Source organism: Vulpes vulpes, chromosome X (genome assembly GCF_048418805.1).
Source record: "Vulpes vulpes isolate BD-2025 chromosome X, VulVul3, whole genome shotgun sequence".
NCBI classification, from domain to species: domain Eukaryota; kingdom Metazoa; phylum Chordata; class Mammalia; order Carnivora; family Canidae; genus Vulpes; species Vulpes vulpes.
This window is the reverse complement of record NC_132796.1, coordinates 74,013,679-74,025,287: the sequence shown is the minus strand read 5'-3', so window position 1 is coordinate 74,025,287 and position 11,609 is coordinate 74,013,679. Positions and strand designations below refer to the sequence as shown.

At 40.0% G+C, this 11,609-nt stretch overlaps 1 protein-coding gene across 1 annotated transcript; it reads left to right on the top strand.

Moving 5' to 3' along the window:
* Positions 1-1,222: 1,222 nt before the first annotated feature.
* RAB9B (RAB9B, member RAS oncogene family) lies at positions 1,223-11,287 on the top strand. The gene is made up of 3 exons (XM_025988126.2): positions 1,223-1,620; positions 6,602-6,666; positions 7,809-11,287. The coding sequence occupies exon 3, from the start codon at positions 7,851-7,853 to the stop codon at positions 8,454-8,456; it is 606 nt and encodes a 201-aa protein (XP_025843911.1). The 5' UTR covers positions 1,223-1,620; positions 6,602-6,666; positions 7,809-7,850; the 3' UTR covers positions 8,457-11,287.
* Positions 11,288-11,609: the final 322 nt, after the last annotated feature.

Sequence of the window (11,609 nt, the reverse complement as noted above, 5' to 3'; positions counted from 1 at the left end):
AGTATATATACACAGTGGAAAATGTATGTAACTTATAAATACATATACATATATAGAGACCTATGATCAAAAGTTTTCTTTTATTACAGATAAGAATATGTGAGTAAAAAACTGATTTGGAGGATTAAGTACATCTCTTTATCAGAAGTGTGTTTTAGGGTGTTTTCGTGGATGGCAAGACTGGTTTAAGTTAGAAGCACAAGGAATTCAATTAGATCCATTAATCTTATTTTAAAATAACAATAATTGATGATATAACATTCATTCATATTAAATATTTTCCGAGCATGTCCTATGTAATAAAGATTGACCTAGGCTTTGAGGATATGATAATAAATCTAAACCATTACAATCCTTGACTTTCTGGTAAAACATAGTTTAGTGGAGGAAGGCAATTGTCAGTTAAATAATCATACATTTAAAAAACTATTCCTAAATGGATACATATTATGAAGAAAAATACAGCAGGCTGGCTACAGGAGACCACCAGAACGTAAATCAGAGCACTTTTTCTATTCTGGGGTTATTGAGAAAGGTTACCTTGAGGAAATGATAGTTAACCTGGGGCCTATGAGATTTGATTGAATGGCTGACTTGTAAAGAGATAGTGGTCTAGATGGAGGGAGAGCATATGTGACAGCCCTGAGGGGGCGCACGATGAGTGAGGGGTAGCACACAGGCACAGATTCTCATACATCAGGGAAGCTTCGGAGATGAATCTGCCTGACAGAGAGTTGGAGTGCAGGCTAAATGACCCCAGGAATTCCATCCTCTTTTGGTTTCGGGGGAAAAAATCACAAACCAGTTGGAGGAATCAGAGGGCCAAAGGAAACAAGAAGGGATGGACTGGGTGGCTAAGCACATTTTGAACACTGCGTTCTACCCCAGCAACATTTCCGGAGTCCTCAGGAAATACTCTCTGTGTGGCTGTCTAGAAAGGTAGCTGTTAAAGGATAAAGGGCAGTTTGTCTTCCAGGCCTGAGCTATCAATGTGAACCTTTCTGTTTGGACTGCCTAGAGAATTTCATGAGCAGTGCCCAGCTAGAGGGCCTAGTAATGCGCTGTGATCGTGTATTTCCCTGAGTTATTTGAAACCAGAGGGTGTATGTGCTATCTTCTACAAAAGTAGAGGGTTTGGACGAAAGGTAAATGAGGTAGGTTGAAGGGTTATTGCAGAAAATGGGGCGAGGCCCCCCAGGCAGCAGAGGAGCGAAGTGGGAGAGCAATATCTGACGGTCCATTGTCATTGTGCCTACTAATCGGAGAAGAGAGGAGAGGCCAGGGTTGGACCCTGAGCTTGAAAGAAAAGCGAGCGAGCCAGGGAGCGCTCTTTACAAGCGAGGGCGGGAGGCGCGCCGGGTCTCTAGCTCCAAGAAAGGGGCACAAGGAGGCGGCGCGGGCCCCGCCCCCTCCCTTGGCGGGCGCGGGCGCGAGACGCTGCGCGGCGGCCCTGGCGGGCGCGAGCGGCAGCTGTCAGGCCACCGACGTCCGAGGTGCTCTTGCTGCCCCACCGAGGACGAGGAGGCAGCAGGAGCGGTGACCGTGTCACTGAGGAGCCGGACTGCCGGCACGCAGAGCTGACCTGCCTGGCCCCCTCCCATCGCTCTCCCATTGTATTGGGTAAGGTACCGGTGCGTGGGCAGGGAGAGGGGCTCGCTGCCAGTGGACGCGGGAGGCCGGGAGGTGGGGGGCCTGTGGGAAGACGGAGAAAGGGAGGTCTCGGTGATCCCCTGGGGTCCTTGCACCTTGGGAAAGAGGCCTAGGCACTGCAGAGGTTCCAGTTGGGGAAGGAAGGTGACGATAGAGGGGGGCGTTGCTGAGTAATTCGGAGCTGCTGCCAAAGCCCCGCAGATGGACGCAGGGCTCCCTTGGGAACGGGTGTGGCTCAGTGCGCATGCGCCACAGCCGCTAGTTCTGAGAGATGGGGGTGAGGTGAGCCCACCTTGGTGGATGGTAGTAGGAATTGTGCTTAACATCTCACTTTCCAGATCCTCAATGCTAACAGTGACCCTGTCATAGAGATGACAGCATTCCCGGTCTCCAAAGGAAGCTTCTTTCCCCTGTATTCCGCTCAATTAATGTCACTCAAACCTCACCTACCTGTCTCCTGGCAGTCTACTTGGGAAGAAGTGGCTTGGGAACAGTGCCAAATTGCTATCTAGTGTGTCTTCGGGCTCATAGCCCTAGAACTGTTGTGAGGAGTGAAAGGTTAGAGATGAAATTCCACATTGAACCCTTCTGGTTGCATATAGGATATAAATATAGTCATAAATGTGGGAACAGTGTTTCAGTGGCATGACAGCTATGGCATTTAGACTCAGAGCAGGAATGTAGCGGATAACTTGTTTGCTCTGCACAATGAATCCAGTGCGTCAGTGGGCTTCCCCGCTACAGAACCCCCCTCCCCCATAAGCATCAGGTTGTACTGGAAACAACCTACACCATTTAAGATAGAGGGTCTCAAAGACACAATAATTTCTCATTTGTATTGATTTTTACATAAGTTAAAGCAAGCCCTGCCCTGTTCCCCAGCGCAGTATTTTCCAAATACTGTGCCAGGAATCAACAGTGAGTTGAGTGGCCCAACCAGTATCACCAAGATTGGCTTTCCCTACAGCTTCAACCATGGCTCCTCCTCTGTGCAGATTGCTATCAGGGGCACTCTCATCCACTGCCTAGCTCTCCCCTGCTGCTTCTCCCCCACCCCCAGCCCTGCAGTACCACATCCCTCTTAACACTTGCTCCCAAACAAACTGCACTATGGATTTGAGCATCATTTCACCCATGGCAACTGAACTGATGTTGCCAGTTTGTTTGTTTTTTTTTTTTTAATTTTTTTTTTTTTTTTTTTTTTTATGATAGTCACAGAGAGAGAGAGAGAGGCAGAGACACAGGCGGAGGGAGAAGCAGGCTCCATGCACCGGGAGCCCGATGTGGGATTCGATCCCGGGTCTCCAGGATCGCGCCCCGGGCCAAAGGCAGGCGCCAAACCGCTGCGCCACCCAGGGATCCCGATGTTGCCAGTTTGGTTTTTTGTTTCTCTTCTTTACATCATCACACTAAAATGCACTGTTTTCAAAGGTTTAACCTCTTTCTTGTCATTATACTGCTTCCTTCCACACCCCCCCCACACACACACACACTCCTAAACCTCCCCAACTAAATACAATAATTTTAATAAACTGTGTGGGTACGGGCACAGCAGATTCAAAAGTTTTCAAGTGTGCTAAAGAACAAAGAAAACTAGGGAGTATCAGTCATGTGAATTTCTAATTTACCTTATTGTCTGAGACTTAGACTCTAAATGGGGAAAAAAGTGAATATACTATTCTTAGAAAATTCTTGCTAATTGTGGGAAGTTGGTTAGAAAGGAGAATTGCACCTCTAGGATATTTGAGTTGTTTAAAGACAGATCTTTCTTGGAATAGGACCAAAATCAGATTAAACATTTTAGTCAAAATCCTAAGCTCATAGAGGACCCATATAGGATGCATAAGGGATTTGACTTTCCTGTTACATGTACTTAGGGTTATCAAATAATTCTATTGCCTACTTAATGCTATCTCCTTTTAAGGTTTGACTTTAACTTGGCATATTCTGGGGAAGGAAAAAAATTGGTTTGCTTTTATACTATGCTAGTCCTTTTTGAGTATGTACTAAAGGAATCACACTTATTTTCAAATGATGGTGATGATAAGGATGCCAGCATCTGCTGAAAACATAACGTAGAGATAATTATACTGCTCTTATATTTGGTGGGGACAGAGAAATTTATATATTTATCTTAAAAATGTAGGGGGAGGGGAACTAGAGTATTTCCATCGACTTTCAACAGGTGAAATTCCTGTTAAGTCTCATCTAGAAAGTGACCCAGATAAGTCCATAACTTCTGCTCTTTAGTCACAAATAAATAATAGTATTTGAACATCTTACAGAACTGCAGATCTCTTGTACCTTGACATCATTTCGGAGGCACTGGTTCTGAGCACCGACCTAAACAGTTAATTAATTAGCAAATATTATTGATTATCCATATGAAGGACCCTGGTGCTTGCTGCATGCTGGAGAGACTTCAAAGACAGATACAAACAAGAGTCTTACCATCCAGGAATTTGAAATTTGGTTGTATAGGAAAGATATACTTAGAAAAAAAGGTTGTTTGACAAAATAAGGCAGTATAATGATACCATTTCAACTGCAAATCATGAGATCTGAACCTTACATGTTACTTCACGAATTCCTTGAGGATAAGACCTTGCCTTAAAAATGTATGCATTTCCAGTAATGTCTACACCCAATGGGTGCTCAAGTGATGAAGTTTTCCAAAGTAGATAGGGAGAAACCAGAGGCAGGGAGAGAAGAGCCAGGACGTTTTCACAATAGATGCAAGGAGATGTGGGCCAAAATGAGGGTGGTAGCAGAGGACTGGAAAAGAATATTCCAAGGAAAACTCCACAGGATTTAGTGACTGAAGGCAAGAAGACATGTCTAAATTGTATTCAATTCTACCTTCAGGAAAGAAATGGGAGTTGGAGACAGTGGATGAGAGCGGAGGGTTACTTTTTAGTAAGGACACAGCACACAATCGGAACTCAAATGTTTTCTCAAGCATCAGTGGCAGGATTGGTGGCAGGCCTTTTCTGAGAAGGGTTCATACTGAGTCACAAGGCCCCCAACGGTGAATGAAAGGAGGTGGAGGAGCAAGAAGAACAAAAATCTCAAACCAAAAATTTCAATAAACGCTTCCAAATCTTTGCAAACTTCATAAGTTATTCATTTTTCCTCAAATCCTGTGAGTTAAATAGGGCAGGGATTACAAATCCATATTTATATAGGAAGATATTGAAACACAGCAAGATTAAATAACCTGCTCAAGTCCATAAAATAAATGAATGGCATAGTAGTGATGAAGACTTTTGTCTCCTGACTGCTGCCAATCCAGTGCACTTGACACGGAGCCACATTGCTTTTCCTCCCTTTTCCCTGGTATAGAGCTTATGTACCCAGAAGTTATTTGTGCAAATGACCAGATAGGGAATGCACAAGCAACTGCAGCGTTATCTGACATAGTTATTAATACTTCATAATTATTCCTGGAGTTGAGTATTTGGTTTCCACATTCACTCAGTCCTTGACCCATCATTTGAGTTTCTCCACAGCCAGGAAAGTAGAGTTACTGAGTTGTTTAATGATGTGAACACCTGTTTGCTAGGAACTTGAGGAAGCTCATTTGTCATTGACCCTTAATACTATTAGTACTGTTACCCATGTTTGTACTTCCTCTGTTCCTTTTTTTTCCTCTGTTCCTTTTTAAAGTGAACATTCTGTAACATTATCCTACAGACCAGTATAAAAAGTAAAGAAGTGTGCTAAGACTTGTATATTTCCATTTAAAGAAATGCTTGCTACTTGAGCTAGTTCCAAAGACAACAATTTGAGAGCAGGAAAAAAGAGGACAAAAATCAGAAATGGTAGAAAACTTGAAAAATGTCTAGAGTAGATATAGACCAAGGAGGAGGATAAAGCCTATCAATTTAGAAGACATTATTTAAATTCATAATTACCAATTTAGATTTCTAATGAGTTCCTTATTATATGCTTTATCTATATTTGAAAAAATAACATGAGATTATTGGGCAATAGAGATTTCTTACAACCTTTATTCCTCAGTAAGAAAGAATACTCAACAAATCTAAGAACTGTTTTCTCTTTAAACCAGCACTCTCGATGCTGCTTAAATAACACTCTTGCCATAATTAACTATAATGTTAAGTGAAGTTGTTTGAATTTAATAAAGCCAGCTAAATACTTAAACCTGGGGGATCCCTGGGTGGCGCAGCGGTTTGGCGCCTGCCTTTGGCCCAGGGCACAATCCTGGAGACCCGGGATCGAATCCCACATCAGGCTCCCGGTGCATGGAGCCTGCTTCTCCCTCTGCCTGTGTCTCTGCCTCTCTCTCTCTCTCTGTGTGACTATCATAAATAAAAATTAAAAAGAAAAAAAGAAAAATTAAAAAAAAATAAATAAATACTTAAACCTGTGTTCAAGACAGATGATCAAAATTAATGAATAAAATAATTAGCCAAGAGAATATATTGTAAACAGGGAATCTCCAAACATGATTTCTTCTCTAATCTTGTGGAATCAATTGCAGAGACAACCTCGAGGCAGATTGGTGAATGCATTAACTTTTTTGGAGATAGGAACATCGGTAAACATAAAGGGAAGGAGTTTCATCTCTGACTTAGGATTTCAACATGTCTTAGACTCCTCTGTGCTTTCTCTTTCCTGAATATTGTCTATTGTGAATATTGTCTACTTCCTTTGATTTACCTTTACTTTGAAGGGAGAGACATACAAAACTTTAAAAATCATATGAGTATACTCATTAGGGCAAGTTAAGTTTTTTTGCAATAATATTATTTTGTCCATGTTAAGCATTTATAGCATTTTGAACTCTTAAGTATATTTGTGAAAAGCATTCTCCATAGGTAAGTTGAGGTGAGTCTGTTTCCTTCCTGACTTGAGTATATTTACATAAAGACTTAACTTTATTTTATTATAGATTTTTAAAAATAACATTTCCCAATCCATTTTCTAGAACCCTAAAAAGAATAAAACAACAAGGAAAAGAAAAGACTAAAATTGTGGCAAAGACCCAACTGGGTAGGTATATATTTTACTTTTTTCATTTGACATCTTAAAAAGGAATATTTAGAAAAATATATAATTATTACACATGCACCAATATAATACTAAGGACTAATGAAGCTTTTGAAAATTACATTTCAAATGCGTTTGCCTACAGAAGCTCTTTTGTATGTGCTCTTGTGATTAGTAACTGCTTTTCATCTCTTTGGGTCTCTTGCATAAATAACACCCAATTAACATCACCATTGTTTTGTTCCCAAATGACTCTAGTGTGAAAGTACCTAACAAAATCTAGTACAGATTAGTTGTTCAGTAAACATTTGATCTTTTTATTTTAAGATGCATTCTAGATATTACATATACAGACATGTTGTGGAGGTAACAGGAAGGGAACAGCATAATTATTAACACTTTAAAGTTTACAGTATATTTTCATTGGTGCTATTATGGAATTAGAACCTAAATCTAAATATTAATAAGCCATTCAAGATTTTCTTCCTAAATGATAGCTGTTATAATGATACCAGTCAATAATCATCAACTTATATGAAGAAAAGATTATGAAATATCCTTTATTTGTGAGGGTATCTGTATGAATGCAAGTATAATGAGGCAAATGCCCAAAGAAACTTGACCTTTATCTTTCTTCCAAGTTCTCAGGTCCAGTCTAATTGTAGCCCCCAGACTCTACTGATGAAATTAAAATTTTAGCTTATACAACTTTCTTTCCTCAATAATTCTTGGGTCCATCATGAACAGACTTCAAATTCCAAATCAGTTTTGTACTATTTGCCTCTTGTTTGGAACTGTCAAATTGGAAACTAATAATATGGTTGTGCATTTGAGTGGTATTCCTTTTCTAGACTCTCTCCCCTAGAATAGGGTCAGAACTAACCAAATTATAACACCATCTGCTAGTCCATTTACCCATGGCATTCAGCCATTTTCCTGGCACAGGCAAAAGACCTCAGAAAACCAAGACCTAGTTTCCTTTGTATGCAAAGGGATTTTATTCCTTCTGCTGTACTATATAATTAATGAGCATGAATCAAGAGAAGTTAAACTAGTAGGCCATATAATTCAGAGAAATTTACTATGAAGTTAATTTCAGTTTCAAGTTTAACTGTTTTCCCTCCTACTTTTTCTTTTATTTTCAGGTTCTCTAGGTTATAAACTCCTTCCCATCTGGTGCTGCAACAATGAGTGGGAAATCCTTGCTCTTAAAGGTTATTCTCCTGGGTGATGGTGGAGTTGGGAAAAGCTCACTTATGAACCGTTATGTAACCAATAAATTTGACTCCCAGGCTTTTCACACCATAGGGGTAGAGTTCTTAAATCGAGATCTGGAGGTAGATGGACGTTTTGTAACTCTCCAGATCTGGGATACTGCAGGGCAGGAGCGTTTCAAGAGCCTTAGGACACCCTTCTACAGGGGAGCAGACTGCTGCCTCTTGACCTTCAGCGTGGATGACCGGCAGAGCTTTGAGAACCTTGGTAACTGGCAGAAAGAATTCATCTACTATGCAGATGTGAAAGACCCTGAGCACTTCCCCTTTGTAGTTCTGGGTAACAAGGTAGACAAAGAGGACAGGCAAGTGACAACTGAGGAGGCACAAGCCTGGTGCATGGAGAATGGGGATTACCCTTATCTAGAAACAAGTGCCAAAGATGATACCAATGTGACAGTGGCCTTTGAAGAAGCTGTCAGGCAGGTCTTGGCTGTAGAGGAACAGCTGGAACATTGCATGTTAGGTCACACTATTGACTTGAATAGTGGTTCCAAAGCAGGATCCTCATGCTGTTAAAAGTAGGAAGCCTTTTAAAAAGTGGGCCCCAAATTGTTCAGTCAATAGTGTCAGAATAACTGTGCCCCTCTAAGAGTGCACATATACAAACAAGAGGGTAAGATAGAAGGTTGTGATCATGTATCAGAGCCTTTCAAATTAAGGTTATAGAGTGATTAAAAAAAAAAAGCTTTATCAAGCCAAGTGTATTTTGTGTGATTTCTGCTGTTTCCTTCTTGTGTGTATCAGGACATTTCAGAAAGCTTTAGTCCTGAGAGATTTAAATATTTTCAAATAACAGTTTAAACTTAGAACCCAGCAGCATGAAGGAGTTAAAGAGCTACAGCTATCTCTTAAAGTGTTCCATTAGTCAACTAACAAATGTCACCATGGACTTTTGGCAAGCAGTTTCTGACATTTCTGCCAAAGGAAAAAAATAAGACTGAGCTGTATTACAATTTTAAAAATAAAGCAAACAAGGATTCCTAAGCTTCAATTATAAAAAGGTTGTGATAATTAGGTATACAAGAGTTTAATGGTGTACACTGCCTTGTTTGAATCTTTATATATGGTTTGTTCCCATTTGAGCTTTTCAAGAAATATCTCAATAAGAGATACACTGATGACACTGGAAATTGATTATACTCTTTGTTTTTGAAGTTACAGGGTACTAGTGACTAGATTATGCTTAAATATGCCAACCACCCTTGCAAATAGATGGTTGGTCTGCTTTTACTTTGTAAGTCCACTTTTGCTGCGTAGGGATGTTGCTTCTCTGACAACCACTTATCAATTTAGCGATGCTGCTTCGTATATGGCTTTGGATGCAGTGCTCTCTGCTCATAATTTCGATGGTCCTTTGGTCCACCATGCTCTGCTCTCAGAGGAAACTTCAGGAAAGATTTGGGGATAATGAGCTTTTCTCACAAGGTTCCTTCATTCAAATATTTCTTATAGAAGGAACTAATATCTTGAATGTTGCACTGTTATGTTCAGCTGGCCAAACCAGGACATTGAAAGTAACATGAGAACAGACTTTAACCCAGTGGTAGAATGAGTTTCTCATAGAGTTGCCCAACAGTGGAATGGACTGCCTTAATAATGAACTCTCTTCCAATGAAAATATTCAAGAAGATACTAAGTGACCATCTGTTAAAACACCATAAGAAGAATTTCTGTACTAGCTAGATATTTGGTTTAAAATCCCTTCCAGGTCTAAGTTCTATGTATCTGGAAGGTACAAACTATGTTTCAGTGCCATGTTATCAGTAGATGTTTCTTAAGACAACAGCTAAGATTTTGGAGATGGACTTTTAAAATTCTCAAACTATTTTGGGATCAGCATTTAACAGCAACTACACAGCTCTTTCTTTTGCGCCATGGCAGGATAAATTCTTGGGCTCTGAGTAGTCATTATGTGCCCTGATATAAATATCCTAAAAGGACCATATTAAAAAACAAAAAATGGTTTGCCAAATTTTGATTACCATGACTGCTAGCTATATACTGTATTGCAAATATGCAGTCTAGTTCTTGTTGGTTGATCTGTTTGTCCTGCAAAGCTTTTAGCCTGTACTTTTTAAACATCTATGATATAAAATAGTGACCCAAGGTAGTGAGGGACAGTTAGAAATGGCCCCCCAAAAGAGATGTAGGCCAGGGAGGAAGCAGGAGCTTTCACAGTAATATAGCCTAGAACTCTCCGTTGTAGCCACATATGGAATCAGCCTTACACATGGGACCTTATGTGCTTTAAGAGCTCTGGGACTTTTTGGCTACATAGACAAGTGGAAGAAAGTATCTCAATCCAGTCATACTCAATATTTCCCATTTAAATATAGTCCTGACCCCATTGTCAAAGTAATTTTGATGCCAGAAGTCTAAGCCAGAACTGGGACCCCATAGCTCTTAAGTATTGGTCCCTATCCTGCCTATGCCTATAGCCAGCCACACTGGTTTCCAAGTTCTATGATTGTTTTGCTACAATCATGTTAGGGTGAAAATCTGTACATCAGAACTGTTAAATGCTAATTGTTTTTAAGTGCATGAGACCTGGGGCCTTCTCTTTCTACTTGCACTCTGCTTTTAATAGTTTCTATTTGTAGATCTCAGGCTTACATAAAGACCTCCATCCACTTACAAAAGTACTTGTCACTGTTAAGATGACATGTGGTCATTTAAGTAAAAAAATTACATGGGTATCCTATTCATAGACCTCCTGTCTGACCAAGGCAAGTGTTAATTTTATTGACAGATCATCTGAAGCCCCTTTCCTCTTAGCCATAACCATTTTTTCTGCCAAATCACTACACAATATCTCAAAGAAAGCAGTAAACATTAAGTGACAAAACCAGTGGCATTTTGGTGAGTAACACTCAGTGGGATGCTGACATATAGTTTGGGTAAGATTATAAAACACCAAAGGCTGAAATCTATGAGTACCAGGAACTGTGCATATAGACTTAGAAATTGTAAACACTAGAAGGTGGAGTGCAATATTTTCAGTAAGTTTTTTAATGAACACTGGAGTTTTTGAATAAGATATTTCTAATTGGAGTTATACTGTTTTACAATACTCCATTAAAACCTCATGCAGAATATTAGTTTATTGTCATGCATTGGGCTAACATTCAGGGGGCCTCAGATTCCATATGTCTTCAGTGGATTGGTGAATTTCAGGTTAATTTGTGCCTGCCTCAGCCATCTCTCCTTTACCTTGAGGTATTCCATGATCCTCTCGTTGCAGGTGCTGCTAAAAACTCAAAATTATGTATCAAATATTTCGTTTCAACTGTAAAAAAAAAAGTCGTCTGTGTTAAAGTGAATAAATAGTGCATTTTGAATAACCAGGATACAATGTTTGTGCTGCTTTTCTCCCTTTCTCTTTTTGAGCAACTGTGGGCACGACAGACAGTACTTAAGAATCAAATTATCCTGAGACTACACTTCATGTGGCCTCTGGATGATGTTTTCACTGTGGTACCCCAAGCAGCCACAATCTAATGATCAGAGAGATAGGTTCTAATGATTGGGAAACAAACTCAAGAGATTAATGTGGGGAGGTTCCCTTTATTTTTATGCCACTTTTTAATGCATGAAGAACATTGAGACTGGAAATTGGATCTTGACTCTCCACTTTCCTTCTTCATTATAATTTAAAACAAATGTTAAACC